At 34.4% G+C, this 25,075-nt stretch overlaps 1 protein-coding gene across 3 annotated transcripts; it reads right to left on the minus strand.

Moving 5' to 3' along the window:
• Positions 1 to 216: 216 nt before the first annotated feature.
• On the minus strand, positions 217 to 24,369 carry LOC127979145 (TBC1 domain family member 20). Of its 3 annotated transcripts, none has more exons than XM_052584351.1 (8): positions 24,109 to 24,369; positions 23,188 to 23,373; positions 23,015 to 23,095; positions 21,697 to 21,883; positions 21,244 to 21,345; positions 12,809 to 12,950; positions 9,752 to 9,936; positions 217 to 951 (listed from the first exon to the last, which is right to left on the minus strand). In XM_052584351.1, the coding sequence occupies exons 1-8, from the start codon at positions 24,170 to 24,172 to the stop codon at positions 699 to 701; spliced, it is 1,200 nt and encodes a 399-aa protein (XP_052440311.1). In that variant the 5' UTR covers positions 24,173 to 24,369; the 3' UTR covers positions 217 to 698. The 3 variants fall into 3 exon arrangements, with proteins under 3 accessions (XP_052440311.1, XP_052440312.1, XP_052440313.1); XM_052584352.1 differs by lacking the exon at positions 217 to 951 and adding an exon at positions 6,799 to 7,554; XM_052584353.1 differs by lacking the exon at positions 217 to 951 and adding an exon at positions 7,561 to 8,508.
• Between the last annotated feature and the right edge of the window lie 706 nt (positions 24,370 to 25,075).

Below are 25,075 nucleotides of genomic sequence, written 5' to 3' on the forward strand. Positions count from 1 at the left end.
GTCCTAAGACAAGAACAGGTATTGTTTTGGTTTTAGGTTTTGTTTTGGTTTTGGTTGACTACAATACAGTAGTAGTAAGATTTTGCTTCAAAAGTAGTTTCATGATACCTGGTGTTGTAATTATTTGTGAAATTTACTAGCAGTTTCTCAGTGAAAATATTATTAAAGTAAATCTTTTTTTTTATTTATTTTTTGAGAAAGGCATCGACTGTATAATGTGTGCACAGAGGACACTGGTTCATTTCTGAAGGACCTGAAAGCGTGTGTGTAGGTTGATCTGGCTCTAGAATAAACTGTGTTGTTGTTGTTGTAGTAAAGTGCTGCGTTCACCAGCGGGTCTCTGTGGTCTTTCAGCCTTCACCCGTTTTCTCCTCTTAATGAGCTTCACTCACTACTGACGGCACAAAAAAAATAAACATTTAATAATTTGTGCTGTTGACAACGGCCTAGCAGAGCACTTTCTCTGACATTCTGCTGATGGAACGACATCCAGAAATGCTTATGATTACAAAAACCTTGCTTGACTCCTCCCACTTCTCCAATATTAGCTTGGCTGAAATCTATAAATAAGAAAAAAAGCACGGTTCGGAAATAAATAAGCAGCAGATTCATTCTCTCCAGGTGATTTGCATCACTTAACACATACAACTGTAATTGCAATACACCCTGTTTGTCACACGTGAGCGAGGCGTTTGGTGTCAGAAGATCTGCGAGAGAAACTCCGGTGCCCAGTCCATGGCGGTCTGAGCCACAGCTAGCGCCGCCGCTCCTAACGTGGCCGACAGACCCCACACTGCCATTTTGATGAGCTGGTTAGTGCTCGCTGGCTGGGGGCTCATGGGAAGGGCTAGCTGGGTTTCATGCCGCTTTTCAAGCTGTTGACGAAGGACGGAGTCGGGACGCTGCTTCAGTGTAGACGTCTGGAAGTCTGTGAAGGTGCTGATGGCGATTCTGAGAAGGGAAACGGAGAAACAGAGAGCAGTGTCACTTCACTACTATTTTATCTTAATACTTATCTTAATATTCCATTAAGATTTAAGTTGAAGTTTTAAAACTTTTGTTTTTGTTTGTGTATTTCAGGTGTATTTTTTATAGGTTTTTATATTTTTATTTAACTGTTTGTAATTTTGTAGTATTTTTGTATTTTTTTTTACGTTATTTTGTCTTCTTTTTGAAAATGTGTATTATGTTTTTTATTAATTTCATTTAAATGTAAATAACTGTAGTACTTTAAACAGAATTTTTTTTTGTAGTATTTGAACTTGAATACCTGAGAAATATTAAAGTTTTAGTAGATTTGTCCTTTTAGACATTTTATATACATTTTAGTTTTTCACATATATAATTATAATAATAAAATAACACTTTAATTTTAAATTCAGTTCTAGTCATTTCAGTACTTTAAACAAAAAATGTAAGTTTAAGTCAATTTTTAGGCAAAGTCTTAGTCAATTTGAATGTCATTTGTATTCGTTTATAAATGTCTATTTAATTTTCATTATTTCAGTAATCACACGAAACAAAATTGTGAAATTGGCCTCCACAACAAAAATAAAATAAAGTTTTTTCTATTTTTAAGATTCCATTTATTTCCATTTATAATATTTAAATTAAGTTAAAATACATCTTTAGTATGTTTAGCTTTAGATAACAGTTACTTTGGTTTAAAGTCAATCGACAGCAATACTACAAACTCAACAAATTATAAATGCTGATTAAGCCTAAGAACTATGCCAGGTCATATCTCTACAGTATCATAATCATGTGTGATACAAGTCAGCGGTAAAGCAACATTAGTCTTTACTGAAAGAGAAATAAAGTCTCAAAACCACATCCAGTTAAAACTGATTTGATTTTGCAACTTCCTAGTGAACAGATAAGAAAACGTTTTTTTATGTGCATCAAAAAAACCACACACAATAAAAGAGATTTCAGAAACCAAGTGACCAACAAAAAGGTCAGGTTTGAACGCCCAGTTAGTGAACAACACAAGAAAAGAGTGAGTGAGTGAGGCACAGAACAAAAGAAACCCCAGAAAGCAGAAAGCAGGAACTGCAGCGGACTCATGGCCTCTGGTCTCAATCAGACACACGGATAGAGCCTCATTTCCAGAGTTTTCCCAAGTCCTGCGGAGCCCATGCTGAGGGCTACACGACACTCTCTCCACAGTTTAGAGGAAAAACATCATTAAAAAATCATAAAATATTCAATTCCATTTCATTACGGTCTCTATGGAAGAATAGTAAACATGGAATGCAAATGTCTTTCACTCAAGATAATAAAACTGCCAGAAATACATTCAACATTTAATGAAAAAGTGGCTCTTGTACAAGAAATACCACGGGCAGACGCTGACGGGCTCAACGACTTTAAGTCTTCATTGTTTTGTGTGCTTTTTTTTTTGCTCTCCTGCCTCTGATTCTCGGTTTTCCCCAGTTCTCATTAGTATCTACAGCTAATGCGCCACTGCTGAAAATAGCTGACAGGTAACAGCAGAGCAATTAACTTTTAAACTTTCCCTTTACCAGCGGAGGCCCGGGAGAGCCAGCGGTAAACCCCAGTCTAATGCAGCGACACAGACCCACAGAGCTCTGTCACTCAGAGCCGGCCTGAACCGCTCATGAAAGGAGCTGTACGCAGTGCTTTTTCATCCACCGAAAACCACATCGTTCAGGTTACTAGAAACACAAAAGAACTGCACCACAGTCCAGCTCTTCTAAAGGCAAATTTTAGCTTTGTGCAAAGTGCAAAGTGCTGTTAGTATCGTTAACTAGAACCACAAAAAAAAAATTTGGTTTTATTAGTTGTATTAAAATAAAACATTATATTTGATCTAGTTGCCAATGGAACATAAAAAATTTTGTTTAATGCTGAAATTCTATCTATCATATATACACTAAATAAAAACTATTTATAAAAAGAACTTATACAAATGAAGAAAATCCTAAAAAGTTCAAATTAAAAAGAAAACAGAAAATATAAAAAATTAAATTTTATTCAAAATCTTAGCAAAAATTTAATAGGATATCAACTGTATTAAATTAACTCTTGTGCAAAGATGTATGTGATATTTACTAAAACCATATTTGCAATAATGGTGCCTAGTTTTACTTGAACAACTTGCCAATGCAATATTGTTATACACACTAAAAAAGACAAGTTACTTTGAAATGAAAACAGAAAATATTAAAATAAAATATTTTTTTGTCTATTGCTACAAATATACTTCAGAGACTTAGTTTTATCTGGTGCTATTTATTTCAATATTTGTTACTTTAATTTTACTTCCAAAACACCACACAACAAAATAACAAAATGACCAAAAGTAATGATTCAAAATACAAAAAAACAAACAAAAAAAGCTATATAACAATATATCAATGACACTGAATAACACTGCTGGAAAGATCTAAGTTAGCGCTAGTGCAAAAATGGTACCTTGTTGCACTGCACCAGATTTTGACATCCATGGTGCCAAAAACAACTGATTCTCGTGAACATGTGGAATGGAGAACAGCTTTGTTTGATCGTTTCCTCACACAAAGTTATTCATGACTTCAGAAAACTTCCGTATGGTGCTTATTTGGTCGTCAGATATGAAACTATGACCTGTTGTTGTATGGCAAGAACCAGGTGAAGATTTCTCAAAGATTCAGGTACAAAGTATAGACAGGTTTCAAAGAAGAGGATAGTTAACTAATTGCCATATTTTGGGTGAACTGTCCCTTTAACTCCCAAAGCGATGGGCTCTGCAGGGAATCTCTCTTCCCTCAACTTCAGAGATGTATTTTAGTCTTTGGTTTCCTCTGACTGCTCTCTTCAAGGTGGCACATGTCTGATGGTCTTTGATCGCTTTTTCCCCCTCCCTCTTGTCTCTAAAAGAGTTTCTAATTTTACCGTTTCCTCTCTCAGAAGCAGCAGATTGTGTGACCTCTGTCACATCATTCTTCTGTTTTTCCCCTCGCTCTCTTCCTCTTGCTCAATCTGTTCTTGCTGTGGTGAGGAAGATATAGCAGATGATGGATGTGTTTACACTGGAAGAACATTTTCCACGTCTGCACTCAGTCAAACCATCACAACTCCACAGTCTTCACAGAAATCCTCCCCTCATCTTCCTCCTCTGTGAAGGTCTCCTTCACTAATCACATGCACACTTTTATTAGGGCGTAAAAACTGTGTGCAAATGCTTACATGTTTCAATTGATTTGCACATATATATTTTTCATCTTATGACAAAACCACATATTCACTAATTATATATTTCACACAATATTTGAAGAAAATGAGATTTTTAATTATTAGTCTTGTTCCGAAAAAGATGCATAAAATTGATCAAAAGTGAGAATAAAGGCATATGTGGCAAATTTCTTTTCTCATTTTTTATTGGAAATAATACAATTATGGGCTCTGCAGATGAGAACTGAATATCCACTGACCCTAAAATTGCCCCTGCTCTCCTGCAGGTGTAACATGCCTGTAAACCTGATCACCATTAGAGCCTTGGGAGCCCGTTATTGGCTTTTAGAGCATATACTTAAAGCCCTCTCTCGCTGTCATAACGTTATGGGTTAACACAGTTCAGTGGGATGCTCTAATTCAATGCGTCCTTCCATCTAACACACACGATGGCCCTATTATTAGACACTTGCTGCTGAGATGGTATGCCCAATTACCCATCAGTCTGCACTTGGCTTGTGTGAAAGTGTGTGTGTGTGTGTCCTGCAGGTCTTTGTGAATCAGCTCTGATGTCCTGATGAACCGTAAGTGCTGGCTCTTTGTCACGTCAACAGGAGCTGCTCGTTCAAGCATGCTGCGATGCACCAAAGGCCTTTGCTTACTGGACACACACAGGAATTCCAAGTGGAGGTTAAAGGGTTAAAGGTTCCTATATGCTCTATAGCTCCATTTTGGTTCACCTAAATGTTCCAAGGAATCCAAGTCTATAATGATGCTTTGAAGTCAAGTTAAATAGATAGTATTTAGGAGCTGGATGCACATGATGCCACCCACCACAAAAAGTTTAAATTTCGAGTGGGTAAACTGAACTTTCTTTAAAGGAATACTTAACCAAAAATGAAAAAACACACCCTCCGGCCATGCAAGATGTAGATGAGTTTGTTTCTTCATCAGATTTGGAGAAATGTAACATTGCATCACATCCTCTGGAGTGAATGGGTGCCGTCAGAATGAGAGTCATTCTCAATAATCCACAAGTAATCCATACCACTCCATTCCATCAGTTAATGTCTTCTGAAGTGAAAAGCTGCATGTTTATAAGAAACAAATCTATCATTAAGATGTTTTTCCTTCAAACCGTTGCTTCCGGCTAAAATACGAGTCTATAATCCATAACACTTCCTCCGGTTAAAAAGTCTTGTCTAAATCAGGAGAGACATATGCAGAGATCAAGCACTGTTTACAAGCAAAAACGGTCCAAATCAGCTCTAAATAAATATGTTGGTGGATTTTCAAGTAAGACAACATGAGTAACACTTTTTTTTTTTTTTCACTGAAGAAAGCGTTATTATTGATAAAGGACTCGTATTTTAGTCAGAAGAAAGTTATAACGTCTTGATGGATTTGTTTCTTACGAACATGCAGCTTTTGACTTCAAAACACATTAATTGATGGATTAATTGTGGATTACGGTGATGTTTTTATCAGCTGTTTGGACTCTTATTCTGACGGCACCCATTCACTGCAGTGGATCCAATGGTGAGCAAGTGATGTAATGCCATTTGTTTCTAATAAAAAAACAATGATCTGAGGGCGAGTACATTTCAGCAAATTAGTATTTTTGGGTAAACTATTCCTTTAAGCCCTGCGTTTGTTTACTCATTAATTTCATGATCCTAAGATGATTCGGCCAGTTCAGTGATTCCTTCTTTATCAAAAGAGCTCATTGTAGTGTAGGAATTGGTGAACATTACTTTGGTTCTTAGCAGAAACTGCAAACTGCAAACCTTTTAGGCAATGCATCAAACAAAGATCACACCTTTAATGTAAATCTAATGCAGCGTTTCTCAAACCCATCACTGCATATTTGAGATCTCCCTTATTTAACATACCTGATTCTACTGATTAGCTCATTAGCTCATCAAGAGCATCCGTGACCTGAATAAGGCATGTCAAATAATCCAAAGCATGCATGCTTGTGGGGTTCTGTAGGAAAAGGATTGAGAAATACTGAACAAAAAGCTATACCTAGCAATGGCCTAGTGTTTAATCGGGAATCTCAGATTATTTTAGTCTATCTCTCCCCTTGCACTCTCTCTAGATCTAAAAATAAATAAACAAAATAGGAAAAGCCCCAAAAAACTCATATGCAATAAAGCATGCAACACACTGAGTGATTCGCCTCAGCCTTTCCAAAGTATGAAAACGATTTATAAACGTGCTTGAGGCTTCAGACCAGCTCTAGGTAGATGTGGGTGTCATGTTCCTGAAATCTTTCCGTTTAGTTTGGCACATCTTCCACACCCTGTGGTACTTTATCTAAATCTGGGTAGCTGATGCATTTCATGGCACCTACCCAGATTAACTTTTTAAATTATGAAAGATTTGAACATAAATGCGAGTTTTTACATGCATATGAAAAACTACCTCAGTCCGGAAACTATTTAGCCCTCGGTTAACATTATCGAACAGCCTGTGTGGCATATGACATCATCAAGGAAAGTCGCTTCAGAAGCGAAGCAAGTTTTATTACATTTTAGTGGAAGATTTGAATTATGCAATACACTGCTTTTTTTTTTTATTCCATGCATGAAAAAAAAAAAAAAGAAATTAGACCAGGAACATGAATTTAGAAAAAAATAATGACTTTAAAATCATGATTGCAATATGTAAAGCCACAATCACAAAAGTAAATGAATTTAAGATGCAAAGGCACAATTCTGAAAAATAGATGTAACTGATATAAATATAGATATAAATTCAATTACAAAAAGATGCAAATGCAAGATATAAAGTCAGAATTGTAAGATAAAATTTTTACAAATTTGTTACTAATAATAGTGGCTTTTAATTTTTTGTATCTCTCCGATTGAATAGCATCAACAAAAAAAAATTAAACTAAAGTACTAGAAGATATAAAGTCACAATTAAGAAAGATAGACACAACTGTGAGATACTAAGGCACAGTTTTGAGATACAAGGTTAAAGAAAGAATACAGGGTTATGTAAAATTGGAATTACGAAAAATTTGGAGATATGAAGTCACGTTGTGAAACAAGATACCTTCTGATGTTCATTAATGTTTATTTCATGCTATAACCAGTAAAGAGGAAGAGACGATCGGTTGACGTGCTGCTTGAACTGAGGGGCTACAGAGATCGGTCTCAACACATTAAAGAACCACAAAGAGCTATTTGTTGTTTAAAAAATAAACACATTTGAAAGCGGAGACCTTGTTTCATACCAAAAGTAGCCTGCTCTTGTCTCGTCTGTCCGTGTGTCATCAGTGTTTGCTCCACAATGTATTTTTCTCTTTGTGAGGACATGTTGTGTGGCGTGAGGGAGGGGGGCGGGTTTTTGTGCAAGATCAATTGTAACCTAGACATAAAGCTACAGTTATGAAAAATACAGTAGATGCAGTTGGGAGATATAAAATCAGAATTGTGAGATACATAGTCGCAATTACAAAACACAGATGCAACTGTGAGACACAAAGCTACAATTACAGCACACAATCTGCATACAAACAAACACCCTCGGTCTACAAACTCTCAGCATCCAACAAAAGACACGGATGCTTGTTAGTTCTCCTCCAGTATTTTCTTTCCTGAACACACCAGATCTAATCAAACGGGCAACAGGCAGCGCTAACAAACCCCAAACGCTGAGATCAGAGCATCAGTCTCGGTGATAATATAATGTTGCTGCGTTTATGAAGTCAGATGCGTGCGGAGGGCCGGGTGTTAGCTTGAGGGGTGTGCAGGGGGTTTTAATGAAGAACATTTGGGGGTCAAAGCCATTAGGGAGTACGTGTCACTCCTCATTACAGCACTCCACAGGGTCAAACAGAACAATAGAGATCAAGGTCACGGGTCACGGCCTCAAGAGAGGCTGCTCATTTCACTCATACACACACACACACACGTATGTTCTTTGCTTTCAGTGAGGACACAGATGCTGGTGGGGGAGGGGTTATGCAAATCAGGGCAGAGCTTTAATAACCCATTGAGGCGGAGCTTCCTTATTGCAGGCCTGATTTGCATACGGAGTCATTCTTGCACTCTCTGTCTGTGTTTGTTGCTCTTTCTCTCTCACTATAGCGTTTCTGTCTTTGTACAGGTCTCTCTCTCATTGCCGTCTCTCTCGCTGCCCCTCATCCTCAGTTCTGTCACTTCCTTTTTCTCATTTGTGTCTCTCTCTCGCTCTTAATCTTCATAGGCGACAGCAGACGCGGGGAGATCTTAAACAAGACAGATCTCTCCTCTGATGGCTTTTTCAGCACGGAGGGACTCGAATTCAGTTCCCGCTGAATGCCGGAGGAATCGTTTCCTTCTGCCGTAAGAGATAAATCATTAAAGTGGCTTCACCTGCATCTGCGAATGCAATCGTCAGATTGACAGCGAGTGTTTAGACACACAGGAGCGAGACGCAGACAGCTCCGGCTCAGCGTCCTTCACGTCACAACAGGGGCGCAACAGTCTCACCGTGTGCAAAGGAAGTGATATCATACTCAATAGCTCCACCTGATGGACACGGGTGAAAACAAACACCCCTCCAGACCAAAGATGACAAGTGTTTTTGCACAGTATCTTACAGTGTAACAACACTGGAACTAGTACAGAACACTACTTAGGGCTGAACAATTTGGAGACATAAAAAAGCTAATATAATGCAAAAATTTTTTTAAAGATCTCCAGGTTTGCTGAGCTTGTTTGTAGGGGTGCAGAATTTGGCAAATAAATAAATACAAATAAAATAAAATCATATTGTGAGTATATACCAAATGCTAATATTAATACAAATTATTATTATTATAAAAAAAATTAAGACATCAATATTTTAATCATACTGTAACATAAAAAGTATAATATATAGAATATTTAAGAAAATAAAAAAATTATAAAACAGAATAAGAAATATATAACTTTTGTCTTACTATTGTACTGTAAAATAAATAGTATAATATATCAAATATTCTGTAAAAATAATTCAAAACATTACTTATTAAAATCAATAGTATCAATCAATAATAAAATATTTTATAGCATAATAACAAAATTAAATTTTTTACAGCTGTAAAATAACAATACCAATATTAAAGAAATTAATAAATTAAAGAAATCTTATTTTCTTAATTTTCAAACATTAAACCCTTTGGCAAAAAACTACAGGAATCTCTTAAAGCTCATTTGTTGGCAAAAAGTTTATAAACCGGTCTCATAAAAAAATCTGGGGTGCGTTTCCCAAAAGCAACTTTGGTCGTGAGTTCCGTCGTTAGCAATGTAATTCAATGGAAGTAACGGCTTTAGTTAACCATCAATGCTTTTGGGAAACGCACCCCTGGTTGGTGCCATGTTGTATTCCCAAATGCACTGACAGAGATTGTGTGGCACAGTATTTACAGTGAAACAAATCTTAAAAACACCAGATTATGAGCTGCTCATGTGTAAATGAACACACTGCAGTGCTTCACTCCAAAACATGCAGTGTTTATAAGCATCTATGCTTCTCTGAAGAGGTGTAAACCTTTGTTCAAGTGCATGTGTGTGCATATAAGCGTGTTTGAGAGCCTCACATGTTGCGTGGTTGAAGCGCTGCAGACTGGGTCAGCAGAGAGGGGGGGCAGCTCATGAACAGCCTCTGAGCTCGACCAATCAGATCCTCGTACGGCAGATCCTGAGGCATCTGAGACAGCAGGTGATGAACGCTGGCCATATCACACTCGCTGCTCTTCACTTCCTTCTGTCTGTACAGCACAATCTGATCAGAGAGACAGAGAGACAGAGAGAGAGAGAGAAAGAGAGAGAGAGAGAGAGAGAGAGAGAGAGACACAGGTCTGTTAGTCTCCACGTCAGACGGGCCGCCCACAGTCCATTCACTGACCGTCTGACACATACTGTAGACAAAACTGACAATTCAATCTGATCGACTGGCTTTATTCAAGTATAACCATCCACTGGGACACAAATGCTGTGTTAAAAATGTTAAAATTACACTTCTGAGGAAGAATTTTGTTGAAGTAGACAAAGGTTCATAACTTCTAATATATGAAAAATATAAAAGAATAGTTTTTTAATCACTTAGTAGCATGTAAACTAGACATCCATGAACAGAACAATATAGTTCACTGTGAAATAAATCAGGTTTTATTTGAGTAAAAAGAAAAACAAGAAATCAATGTGTAAACCCACAGTACTAAACTAATTAGACAAAACTTTGTGCTGAACCCCTTTTTGGTTTTTTTAAAGTAAACGAGTAATTCTGTTCGATTTATACTTAACATTTTTAAATTGATGTTTAAATAAGAAAATAATAATAAACTTAAAATAATAAATGAATAATATAAAAGTATATAAAAAAACAATAGGGATGTAGTTCTTAATCTTAATTCAAGATGTAATCTCTGAAAATAAATCTTAATATATAAGACAACTTCATATCACAAATCTATTATGTTTCAAAGATAAGACAAATTAAACTTTACAATTATTCTAATTGTACAGTACAATACAGTAAATCAATTATAATACACACAAAACACGCAAAACTTTTTTTTTTTACTTTAAGTTAATTTAAATTCATTTATTTTATTTTACTTGGTATTATTTTATTAGCTTTTCTTGTTTTAAAGTAAAAACATTTTTTTAAACAAATTAGAAAAATTAATTTTAATTCTAATTCAAGACACATTTTCAAAAAACAAGTCTGTAAAACAAGTAAATGTCTTCTTATGTGCAGATAGTTTTAATAAAAAAATATATATAAAAAAATGTGACTGATTGTAAATTTACATGCTCAGTCTCTTCCCATCTAAGTGGGTGATTCTTGGTCAGAATAAGATACATTTTTGACCAAGACTAAACAGTTTTCTTCTCTTACAAGCAAACAGCACTGAGCTGCCTGTAAGGACTAACTGTAAAATACACCAGCGGTTCACTGCAGCCGATCAGACTCCAGCACGGGTGTCTACAGTCCCTCCCAGCACAGGTCAAATAAGAGCAGCTCAGAGCTGAGCCGGGTCACGTCCAGCAGTGTGTGAGTGCACCGAAGACCTACATTTCCTGCTGGCTTTCTTCTCCTGACTTCAAACAGCCGCTGGCCCCCTTTGCTTTCGCTGTTGTGTCTAGCAGGGGAGCGGCTCGTGGAGACAGAAGAAAGAGGCACACTTCCACACAAACCTCTGGTGAATTCATTAGAGTAGTTTAATTAACTGATCCCGTTACAACAAAGTGCCCTCGATTCCTGCATCAAATGAGGAAGGAGTGGAAAAATAAAGAAAACCCCTCTCAGTGCAGCCACGTTTGTTGTTTGAATTTAGCGATCGCCTAAATAAGTGAATTAACAAATACTGAGGCACAACATGGTAAACAACTCCTCTTTAGGAGTACAAAAGCTTCTTGATCTGCACTCTCACTACTGACTGAAACTTCAGTGTAATCATGGGAAGACTATAAACTACTGTTCACAGCAAAAGAGTGCCATCCTTGAGGATAGAGACCGTTTGTTAGACAAGTCAGATGGACACATGCAGACATGAATTAGTTAATGAGAAATGACCTGTTTAGAGCTCACATGTAAACGAGTGAATCAACACTGGCAACCTGATGAGATTTAACATGACCGGTAAAGACCAATGTTGTTATTGTTAACTAAAACCGGAAACTATGAAAAATCATTTTCAGTAACTGAAAATATAATATAAATATAAATGAAATTATTTACTGAAATAACAGAACTAAGTTAAATAAAAATACATTTAAATATAATAACAATAATAATTGCTATTATTATAAATATGATTATTTTTATATATCATTTTAATTTTAATATATAATTATAATAATAATTATTATTATTATTATTTCATATTAAAACATATGGAAGAAATATTAGGGTAATAATAATAATAACACATTTATTATTATTATTATTATTATTATTATTATTATTATTATTGATGTCATCCCTAATATGAAAAAAATAAAATAATATATAAAATGTTTTGCCTTGGTTTCTTTCTGCAATGAAAAAGTTTGTTGAAGAATATTAAGGACTAAAACCGAAATAAATATAAACAAAAACTAAACAGTATTTTTTTTTTAAATCACAAAAATAAATATTAAATTAACATAATAATAATAAAATATTAGATGAAAACAAAATTAGAAGAAGTTGAAATAAGTTAATAATTTAGTAGTAAAATGTTAGTAGACTAGTTGTTAAATTATTAAAACTGAAATCTATTGTATTTTTATAAATGTGATGCTCATCTCAATACTGTGCCCTTTTAAAAGCAAAAAAACCTGCTTAATGTGCCTTGCCAAAAAAATAAAATAAATAAATAATAATAATTGGATAGATGAAACTAAACTAAAGCGCTTGTCATCCAGGCAGATGAAGAAGACAGCAGTGTTTCAAGGTCTTTGAAACATGGTAAATGTGAAAGTGGCTTTTTCAGCATCTTGTGGCAGGAGTGTTGAGCTTTAAGGATGCCCAGTCATGTTAAAATATATTTTTAGAGACCCTTCTCTCTCAGGAACACTGAAAAGGTCAAACACAGCACTGCTGGACGTCCTTGAGAGGCTGGAGATGGAGCGACTAAAGCACAGACCGCAGAGACGCTCCTCCTTACCACAGCGGCGAAGTAGATGGCCATCAGTGGGTGAGACGCCAGGAAGAAATCATAGAGCCGCAGAACATGCCGGAAATCTGACAGGACGTAACCGTACCATGTGATCAGCCAGCTCAAGGCGAAGATAGTGCCCACCTCAGACCTGCAACACAAAGACAATCAGTGATCAGCTCTCATCTGTTAACTTGAGTTAATGCATTAGAAAACATGAACGAACAATGTCTAAAAATATGTTTTACAGCATTTATTCATCTAGAAGTCATTTTAGTAGTAATGCATTCATCTATTAGCAATTTTATTTAATTAATTAGCAATTTATTGATTAATCTATAAGTCATTTTAATAGTAATGCATTAGTCTATTAGGATTTTAAAAACTAAATTATTAGGAATTTATTCATTAATCTATTTATTTTATTAGCAATTCATATATTAGCAGTTTTCTTTAATTACTTAGCAATTTATTCTTTAATCTATTAGTTATTTTATTAGTAATGCATTAATCTATGATTTTTATTTTTTTATTTAAGCAGTAATTCATCCATTAATTTATTAGGTATTTTATTAGAAATGCATTAAGCTGTTAATTATTTAAATTAATTAATTAGTAATTTATTTATTAATCTATTAGTAATTTTATAATTCATCAATCTATTATGATTTTATTAGTAATTTATCCATTAATTGATTAGGTATTTTATTAGTAGGGCATTAAGCTTGTAGTAATTAAAATAAATGTATAAGTAATTTATACATTAATTTATTAGTAATTTTTATTAGCAATGCATTAATCTATAAATAGTTTCGAATGATTTGCAATTTATTAATTAATCTATTAGTAATTTTTTGGGTTAATTTATTAGTAATTTTATTAATGTAGTAATGTAAGTAATGTATTAATCAAAGTAATTTTTTCTTTATTAAATTTTAGTCATTTCAAATTATTATTAATTTATAATATCAGTGACTTATTAGTTATAATGTCATTAGTAATAATGAAATAGTTACAAATTATTTGTTCATTGTTTCTTCATTCATGTTAAGATACAACTTTTGAGTTGAAAAATGTCTTATTATATATTAAAATTGAGATTAAGGTTATTAAATGCTTTAGACGTCCTGTTCATTCATTCATTCATATATATATATATATATTATTTTTTTCAATTTGAGCTTCATTTATTTAAAAACTAAATGAATTGAAACTGCATGTAAAAGAGAAACATTTCCTTGGCATTGTTTGCCAACGTCATTTCAGAGCAAATTCTTATATTTGAAAAAAACTCATGACTGAGCCCCAGGAACTGAGGTTTGTGACCATAGCATTAAGCATGTATAACAAGGCAGCACGCTTGTATGCGTCATGTAGAGTATGTATCCGGCAGAAGTAAACACTCTCAATGGCAACACGACCTTTGAAAGGGCCTATAATCTCTGAAATGGACATCCAAACATGACAGGACTCAGCCGAGCTCCTGTGAATCCTCCTGAAACTCCTCTAAAAACCCACCCAAGCATTTAGCACGTGCAAAACACAGGAACGCATGTCTGACACATTCATTCATCACCGTCTCTGATGTCACTGATATTCCACACAAACAATTTAACGCTGCTGTAGGCCTTTTCTCCACTCTGTAAATGTGCTGCAAGGTCACGAGTACGTGTAAGACGAGAACAAAAGTGACCCGCCAATGGACTACAGATGCACTACAGCCACAGAATTTCATTTATTTATTTTACCAGCCATGAAACTGTAAGTGCACTGCATGGGCAACTGTATGAGATTTATTTTTTACTATTATTTATTTATTTAAATGTATTAAATTAAAATTAAATTAATACAATTTATTTATTGCTTTTAAACATTTAAACATTTTAAATGCTTCCTAATGCTTTGAGACGTAAACATTAGAATTGTAATTTTACTGTAAAATACATTTATTTTTTTTACAATTTTACAGTTTATTATAGTTTTATTATAAAATTTAATAACTTACGGTTTCATATTTTTTATTACATTATAATTACAATAAAATGATAATAAATTATACAATAATAAATCATGACAATTATTATTATTATTTTAAAGTCATATTTAATTGGTTACAAACTGTGGAAATTTGTTTTTAAGGAAACTGGAAATTAAAATTGAGAAGTTTAAAGATAGATTTTGTACATTTTATTGTACATTTCTATTGTCTTTTCATTGACCTACATGATTTGACAAATACAATATTTTTTGTTTGGTTGTGTTGCTGACGCATGTTAAACTGCTTTGAACTACTTTTTGTCCCCACTTCAAACTACAGTACGTACAGTATACTCCATAATGGCAAAGCTAAAAACTGGTTTTTAACATCTTTGAAAATGTATTAAATAAAAAAACTTATCTGGGACAGTCAAAATTTAGCTCAGGAGCATTCACATAGCGTTCAGATGTTACTGCACTTCAATGAACCTCAATACCACACATCATGTTTAAAGGACACCAGCTCTTCTCATCACATGCAGAGCACCCTCCCTAAACTGAAGTGTGCTGGGAGCAGGGACTAATGGAGACATCAGAGAAGAAGAAATGCTCAATGCTCCAAAATATAGAGATAGCCTTGATGAAAACCTAGTCTAGAGCATTCAGAAGCTGAGACTGGGCAGAAAATGTACCTTCCAGCAGGACAATGATCCTAAGCAAACAGCAAGAGTGGCTTATAGACAACTCTGTGAACATCCTTGAATGGCCCAGCCACAAACTGGGATTGAATCCAATCAAATATTTCTGGAGAAACCTGAAAATGTGTGTCTGCCCCATCCAACCCGACTGATGTGCAAAGCTTGCATCATACCAAAAAGTCTTGAGGCTTTAAATGTGCTTCAAGTACTGAGTTAAGAGTATAAATACTAATGCAATGCACCTATTTCTGTTTTTATTATTATTATTCATTTACGAAGTTGTGACAATACTGTTTTTGCTTTGTCATTAAGGTGTATGGAGTGGAGATTGCTTGAAGGCAGAAACATGAAAAAAATGAAGGGGTATGAATTAGGGATGCACTTTATTATCGGACTGAATCGGAATCGTCCCTTAATGTCTTTAAATGTAATATATATATATACATACTGATTTATTCATTAATCATGTGTAATATGTAAAAAAAAAAAAAAAGATCTTAAATCTTAAAATACAAAGTTAGGGTTAACTGCATCTTTCTGGGGGGAAATGCAGCAATTGATTTATAGTTTTTTTAAAACTTCAATGTACTGTCAAAAAACCCTCATTATTGTTCATTTAATTCTAACAAATAAGAACTAAAATACTAAAAATTAGTTAAAAAAATATAGGCATATTGGATATTGGCAAAAAACCAATATCATGCATCCCTAGTATGAATGCTTTTTGGATTTAGGCACAAATATATTATCTGTAAAGACCGACTGATGCACAAAGACAAACAGGAAAAAAACATTTATTTTTTAGGCTGTCTCATCCACCCATGGCCTTTTTAAAAGTTCTGCATTTTTATTAACTTGTTTGGAAAGATCTATAAAAGCAAAAGCAACAGCACCTGAGTGAGCAACACCATTAAACCTGTGGACCAGCGCTGCGACGAGACACGCACATGCAATATTGATGAAGAACCTCTTATTCTCTACATTTTAGATGAGTCGCCATTAAAATAACCTGCTTTTACAAACGCAAGCCGGAAAAGCCACACGCAATTCAGAGCCTCAGGTTTACGTGAATACTTGCAGATGCAAGGCGACATCAACAATCTATCAAGAATATCAACAACTTTGTTGGCTTGCCACACCAAACAGTTTTCACTTAAACAAAACAGTCACACAGCAAGAAAGCATGCATCTATAAGCATCAGGTTTTAAAAGACACACCACACAGACTGACAACATTCAAGATGCATGTGAGGAATATGCAAGCTTTTTTTTTTTTACTGTTTAAATTAGGATCAACAATAACGATGATCATTATGTGAGTTTCAGCACAGGGCTTGCATTCATACGACACAACCTTATGTTTCTTTACTATGAACAAGCATTTTTATGCAAATGCCAATATATTGTTTTCTGTGAGGTTTAGCAGTTTTTGATGATTGAAATGTGTGTGTTATCTAGCTACTGTAGCTAGGGCTAGGTATCGAGTTTGATACTTTTTAGACACCGACCAAATTGTCTCGATACCATTGCATATCGAAAACCGTCTCGTCATTAGGTACCAAATTTCGATACCTATAAACCTATAAACCTGAAGCCAATAAACCTGCAGCACTATGTGTGTTTGACTAGAAGCGGCGTGGCGCAGATCGATCAGTGTTTTTACATCTGCTAAAGCGTGAAAGGCCCTTATAGCTCTCGTGGTTCGTAATACACAGATCGGTCTGCGTCATCGGTTAGACTCAGAGATGTGGCTCACACGTGAGGCTCTAGTGTAAATGCGTCCCAGGCCAGCCCCCTTAGATGTAAGGCTTAAATAAACCTAAATGCTTAAGGTTCAAAATTAACACTGGTGTTACGTGACCATTCATGCACACTGTAGCATCATGCTACATAAGACAATAAAATAAATAAAAAGGTTTATATTCCGCTTTTACTCAAAACTCACTTTAAACCACCATCGAGTGTTTGTAATAACTTCCGATTGCCGTCTAATGTGTGTTTTGGCCATGTGATGTTGCTGAAATGAAATATGTTATTACCTCTGAGTCAGAGCAGCGATCATGGATGAGAACAGACAGACAGCGCTGGAAGCTGCTAATGCTCATCACTAAATCAGTGGAAAATGGATAGAAATGAGGAGTCTGTCTGAGCTATGCATTTTAAAACAAACACACACACTAGTGTAAATGTAGCCTATCAGATGTGTAAACTGAAGACCATTTGAGCTTTATTAAAACTATTTGCACTGATATACTGTGTTGGTTACATTTTGTTCCTTTGTTAAAATTGGTATCAAAAAAGTATTGTTCAGGAATCGGTATCAAAGTCAAGGTATCAGTATCGAAAATTTCGGAACGCTACTCAGCCCCAACTGTAGCTGACTATGGGATTTATCGAGATTGCAAGAATGAATAAAATGAGAATTAATTTCTTAATAAAGAAATAAACTCAATTACATTATGCATGATATTTCTTTATCTGCAAACATTTTAATGCAAATTATAAATATTATTATTACTATTATTTCTCATATATTACAGTAAGAAAAACATCAAAAATGAAAAACACTATAACAGTAATCAACTAAAACAAAATATGTAAAAATAAACTACATATAATAAACTACATGACCTAAAGCACGTGTTACCAAGTGTTTATTTCATTGACAAATAATTTACGTCATAATGTCCATCAACAACAATGACGACAACGAGACGATAATGGACAAAACTTTTTTTGAATGACAAAAACTATGACGATTCAACTATCAACGAATAAAATCGATACTTCTTTATCTGCAAACATTTTAATGCAAATTATAAACAGAATTATTAGTATTATTTATCATATATTACAATAAAAAAAACACTATAACAGTAACAAAAAAAAACTATGTTAATTATATAAATACTGAAAAATGAAATCGCAGAGCAATAAGCACTAACTTAAAATCAACAAATCCTTACTGTTGAGCCCTGTGACAGTGACTTTGATAAAGGACCGCACACAAAACCGTCTCTCGTGAGAGTATTTCATAAAGCGCCTGTGTGTGTGTGTGTGTGTGTGTGTGTGTGTGTGTGTGTGTGTCCTTGCAGGGAAATCAGTTTTGATCTGACAGAGGTGAAGTGAACTGTACATCTACTACACACTGCTACTCCTCTTCTCTCGCCCGATTCAGTATAAACAGCTCCCATCTACTGGCAGCAAACGTACAGACATTCAAGAACCACGTCACAGATTTCAGCAGCTTTACAGTCACATACAGTGTGTAATAGTCAAAGATAAACCTGTTAACACATGACTCTGTAGTTGTTTAAGATGCCCTCTGCTGCCCTCTTCAGCACAGAGAAGTATATTAACCTCAGCTGTTCAGATGCATTGAAATCAATGATCTGGGATCAAAACAAACCGATTACCATGAATTTTTTTTTTGACAATTTGATTTTGTAACAGCAAACATATTTTTAGTAACGCACTTGGAGAGGAAGCACACTGTTCAATTCTTCGGCATGTTCTTCTATTTTCTTGGATGTCAAGTTTTGTCATTCACCCTTTTAGATTCAAGGCTACTACGGTAATGGATGAACTTATCCTTTATAAAATAACATTGGTAACGTATAACCGTAAGTCATAATTGACAGCATGTCACAGATGCTGCTGATAGATCTTTACTTGTATTTAACGCAGTACATTTCTTTAAGCAGACTTAACGGTTGCTTACACTCACTAATTTATATAGATTATTTATATAAAAAATCTGATTTGTGAGATATAAAATCAGAATTGCAAGAAAAAATGTTTTGCTAGTTTTATGAAGGTAAATCTAAGGCTTATAGAACATGTAAAGAATAGTTTCAAGCACAAATTCACATAAATTTTGTCAACTTTGTTATACACTTATATCTCAAGTAAATGCATCTTCTTGATTTAAGGGTGTTTAGATATTTGTACTGAAGAAGAAAATCAGGAAGATATTCATTTTCTGCAACGTATTAAATATTTAATGTGATTAGTTCATGAATTTAAGACTTTCTACTCTGAGAACTTATGGAAGGGCAAGTTAAGAGGTTGAGACCTGCAGAACCTGTTTTTTTTATTATTCTGGCAGAAACAGGATTCCATAACCAACAGCAATAAAAAAAAAAAAAAAAGACAACAACAACCTTCTGCCAAGCTTTTAAACCAGAGGCTGTTTATGGCTGATGCATTAATATATAACTGATATGCAGTCACAGCTGGTTATTTACAACAGCTTCAAACATGCCTGATCCAATCAATTTAGAGCCAGAACTACCTTAAAGTTTAATCTTTATAAAAACTGTAGTTGTGTAGAACATTTATGTAAGAACGTGGATCAATCACAGATAACTAGTGATCGACCGATGTATCTGTTTACCGATATTTTTCCCGATATTTAAGCATTTTTCCATAATCGGGTATCGGTTTTGTAATATCGGATTCGCCGATTTACGGCGCCATCTTGTGGCCGTTTCCGCCATTGCAGCCCGGGCGTCTGAAGAGATCAGTCAACAACAACTCAGTGCACAGGTAAATATATGTTCTACTTGGTTTGCTTTAATTAATCAACTTTATTTAACATAACAGACATGCACAAATGAGATCTGAGACATAAATTCCTGATATAGTTAATTTATGCAGCTTGTTTCTAAACAATTGAGACGAACTCATTGAGTCACGTAGTGTAATTCATCATGTCCTGCCCCAATAAAGACGTATCTTTACATGAATTAAATAAAACAGACATGAATGAGTGCATGTTGAAAATAAAAGCGTTGAATTTAATTCTCTATCTGTTGTATTTGCTCACCATTAGTCTAGAAGAGAAAGTTTGTTCATATTGCTTAGCAACTGACGGATGATCTGGAGGCTTAAGCACGGCCACTGAATGAAACTTTTGACAAGATTATCTTGTTTAAACACCCTAGATTATATTATCATTTACTACATAACAATTATTTCGCTAATACACATATAAATATAGCCTACCGCTTTGTGGAAATTAATTATTTATTATCTCCATGCGCGATCGCGGTTGATTAAATTATAGTCAAACAGCACTTTGTCAGTTGGCATTTCATGATTTAACGTTAGATTAAATTTAGATCATAAAATGCAAACTGACAAGTGCTGTTTAACTTTATATAGTCTCGGGATAAAAGTTCGTTCATATTGCTCAGCACCTGACTGGGTTGATGATCAGGAAGCCTCATGCACGGCCACTGCATGACATTTTTGAAGGAAGCAGGCTTACTGGGCAGAATGCTGAAAGACTCTGTTTTCTACACTAAAACCTAGTTCTGCTTAACTGGGAGTATTAAGTTATACTACTAAATAGCTATGCACTCCTAAATAGCACTCCCGCCCCCACCAATATGTTAGAATCATTTTTGTGCTTTATTTTTTTACCTGTTTTTATTTGTTTTACCTCATCAAAGCTTTTATTTTAAAACAAAGACACTTAATAACAGTGCACTTAAATTTTTTGGACTCAGACCCCTCTATTTATTTGTGTATAAATATAATGTTTTTTTTTTTGTATGCAAGGAGGGAGTGATTGTTATAAATAAAATGTTTTTTTCAGATCATTTGTGTTGTAATAATTGTCAGAAACAGAAGTATAACAGTAAATAAATATCGGTTCTGCATATCGGTTATCGGGTACATAAACATACAAATAATCGGTATCGGTTATAAAAAATCAATATCGGTCGATCACTACAGATAACCAGTCACTAGTCAGCAGTCTACCTGATCATGAAGTCGTGTAACTCTCGGTCCACGCGCTCCAGAATGGGCATCAGATAGTTCAGGACGTGCTTTGTGCTGTCCATGGTGGGGTCCATGAAATCCCTGCAGTTTCCAGCAGAAGAAAACAGAAAATACTTAAGATAAGAATTCTTATCAACATCAGAGCAAAACAAAAAGAAGTAATTTTTGCAGCTCAGCAGCAGCTACAAGGTCATGGGTTCGATTCCCTTGGAATGCATCTGATAAAATGTCATTGCTTTGGATAAAAGCGCCTGGAAAATGCACAAATTTAAATGTGCAAGTTGATGATGCATCAGTAAAGTTTTTGATTTATAATCCTAAAAAAATGTAAAATGCTTATGTGAAACTAAATTCTCTTTTGCTGCAAGGAGCAAAACATAACATTATAATCAGAATTATGTTGGGAGAGAACATATGATCAGGTTAATTCACCTGAGATGATGATTGGACAGTTTCTCCATGATTGCTATGGTCATCTTCTCTCCCACCACCAGCAGGAAGGTCACCACGATGTCATGATATCCCTGATAATAGTGCAGCTGAGGATTTCTCCTCAAAACATCCAGGATGATGTCAATCAGCTGCTCCTGGAGAACCTCTCTCTCATCCACACGCATGCCTGAGAACGATCACACCACCACAAAACCAAACGCATTACTAAAAAAAAAGCACTGTTCGATAGAAATTAATTATTCCAGTAGGATCAAACTAACTCTGTAGATATAATGACGTGTAAAACTCAACTTTCCAAATATCACATGGAAAGCTCAAGGTATGTGTGTTGGGATAGATAACACACAATCAATGCATTGTTCTGAATTCACAGTGAAAGAATGTCACTGAAGGACACTGGAAAGATTGGTGATTATACAAGCAAACATTAATATGCAGAAGAATATTTAGATGTTCTCAATGAGGTACAAAAGTCTGTGACCACAGTGAAAATGGGGAAAATATATAAATAAAATTAAATTAAATAAATTTAAACCTGGCAATGTAAAAATAAATAAATATATAAAATGAATAACAAAAAATCTTACATAATTCCAAATATTTATATAAAGAGGAATAACTGGGTGTTTAAAGGTCAGGAGGTCAAATCTCTACATTGAAAATCTGGGATTTAAAATCTAATTTAACTGTGGTAATATAGAACATTTTAGGGTTAAAAACAATATTAAAGAAAAATAAAATTAATAAAAAAATACATATCTACAATAAATATCTTATTTCTTTCAACTTTTGATTTGCTTTGTTGTTGCATTAATATTTTGAATTTTAAGTTGTTTGTATAAAAGCGTCTGTTAAATGAATACATGTATTCTGTTAATATTTCACTAACTCTCTAATCTAGAATTAATCAAATAATCAAAAATCTATACTGATAATATTGCACTCTAATTGTTATATTCTACTGATAATATAATTAATATTTTTGTTATCCAGGCTATTAAAATATTATTTAAAAAATAAATGGAACAAGCTATTGAATTAAAATTGTTTAGCTTATTTATTTATTTAGTTTTTCATTATAAAAACCTCACACAATTTACAATAAAAAAAAAAAAACACAAATCAGTCAAATCAGAATTTTTATATTTTGGATGTCAGATTTTATGGCATGCTGGACATTAAAATGAATAAATGCAAACAGTGCTGACTGTAAGTATGTCTCCAAACAGTCCAGAGTGACTGAATCAGATCATGTGATGGTGTGTCATATTCTTTGACTCATTTATCAGATACTGACCTTTCGGGAAGCGTCGCATTGATCTCCTGACATCGAGCACCACCTGTCTGTAGTCTTTGTGGTCTTCTCGGTCATCTTTGGCTTTAAATGAGGAATATAAAAAAAGAAATAAAATGTAAAAAAGAACACTGAAGTTTTTGTGGGACGTCCCAGATGCACAAACACACACTTACAGGGTTTGGCAGGCAGACTGTACACATTGATACTGAGGAGTTTGGGCCAAACTTTTCTTCTGATGTCATCCGTCAGCAAACCTCCTTCGCTCACAGCCGCCCGCCGCAGGGTCTCGATGTCCACAGGGTCACTGTTCAGGGCCTGATGGATGTCCAGGAGCTTCTGTTTCTTCCAGGGTAACTGTTCTGCAGATAAAATACAAACTTATGAAGCATGATGCAAAATTAACACTAAACATGCAGCAAAGTGAATGCCCAGTTTGCTGTAAATTTTCTCTGAAACTGAGCATTGCACGGCTTAAATCAGTGGTTCTCAGAGGAATCACTACATGTTAAATCAAAACTAATTTTAATTTAATATTTGCGTTTTTTATTTTCTTGTATGTAAGCACAGTGCAGTGATAATGTTTAAATTGTGTATTTACAATGTTAACGTCTCTGACAACGATAAATAAGTCTTATTGGGAATAAAGCTTCATGTACAGATATAATTATGTGGTTAAGCCAGCAAAACTAAATATGAAACAAAACCATGATGTCACATGATGCTGTGTAACACAATAACCTACCCAAAAAATACAATAACAGCGTAAGATCTCTTGATTATCTGAATCCCGAATTAATATAAAAGATTACCCACTAGCTAGACTTCATTATATATTTCTCACTCATCTAGTGACATAAGAGGTCTTTTCTGAGCTTCGATGACGCCATATGGACCCGTCAATCATTCGCTGTCAATATAATGGATCTCTTACACATTCAGTGACATAATAATTCTCTCATAAACACATTAAATGGTTTTCTCATGGATCTAACACTAACTTAGAGACATCATAATAACTAACTTCTAACCCAACCATAATGAATCTCCCACCTATATTCAGGACATTAAAATTGGACCGGAACCCGGTAACTTACCTTCATGTTTCCTGACAGACGCTTGAGATCCGCTCACCGACAGTCGCTTCCTCGCTTTTTTCATCCCTTAAAGCGACTCACAGTAATAAGGATATCAAATGCATACTGTTCTGATGATTATGAGATAGTTTTAATTTAAAAACTGACAGTAAAAACAAAAAGAAAGTGACGGTTATGATTCTCCTCAGATCGACGTCGAGATGTGGAGTGAGTGCTCACTGCTCGTCAACCGAGCTTTACGCTTACCGGCGAGTCACTCAACCAACCATGGCTGCTGTCAACGTCTCTCCTGATTGGTTTAAAGACAACGAGAGGCTCGACGCCATTGGCTCATTTGAAATTTGATTCTGCCCATGATGACAGACATGCGGCGTGTTTGTATTTACATGAGTTATTATCACTTACTACCGCCGCAATTTCAGGTTTTAAGTTTGACATATAATATAATATAATATAATATAATATAATATAATATAATATAATATAATATATCGCGTTGGATAAAATAGTTTTTTAAATGACTAAATGGATATGACATGATTTGATATGATATATATATTCATCATATATATATATATATATATATATATATATATATATATATATATATATATATATATATATATATATATATATATATATATATATATATATATATATATAATTTATGAATAAGTATAAGTAAAATTTCAATAAAAATAATACATCAAATATATGATATTCTAAAATATATAATAAATAATGTTTTAATAAAATAATAACAATGCCACTTCTAATTGTACTACTAATGATCATCATTACCATAATTTGGATTACAACATTATTCAACAGGGCACAAAAAAAAAAAAAAAAAAAAAAATCTCAGAACATTCTGATAGGGCAAATACTAAATGGAAAACGTGCTGCATTATTATTGTAACCTGAACTTGTGTCTACATTAAACAAGGCCTAACTTGTCAGATTTATA

The sequence above is a fragment of the Carassius gibelio genome, chromosome B19 (assembly GCF_023724105.1).
Source record: "Carassius gibelio isolate Cgi1373 ecotype wild population from Czech Republic chromosome B19, carGib1.2-hapl.c, whole genome shotgun sequence".
Taxonomy (NCBI): Eukaryota; Metazoa; Chordata; class Actinopteri; order Cypriniformes; family Cyprinidae; genus Carassius; species Carassius gibelio.

Coding starts and splice junctions, on each gene's coding strand:
- LOC127979145 (XM_052584351.1), bottom strand. CDS start 24,172: ATGAAAAAAGCGAGGAAGCGACTGTCGGTGAGCGGATCTCAAGCGTCT. Junction 21,346..21,696: donor CTGTCCAATCATCATCTCAG/GTGAATTAACCT, acceptor TGGAAACTGCAG/GGATTTCATGGACCCCACCA. Junction 9,937..12,808: donor CCATCTACTTCGCCGCTGTG/GTAAGGAGGAGC, acceptor CTCTCTGATCAG/ATTGTGCTGTACAGACAGAA.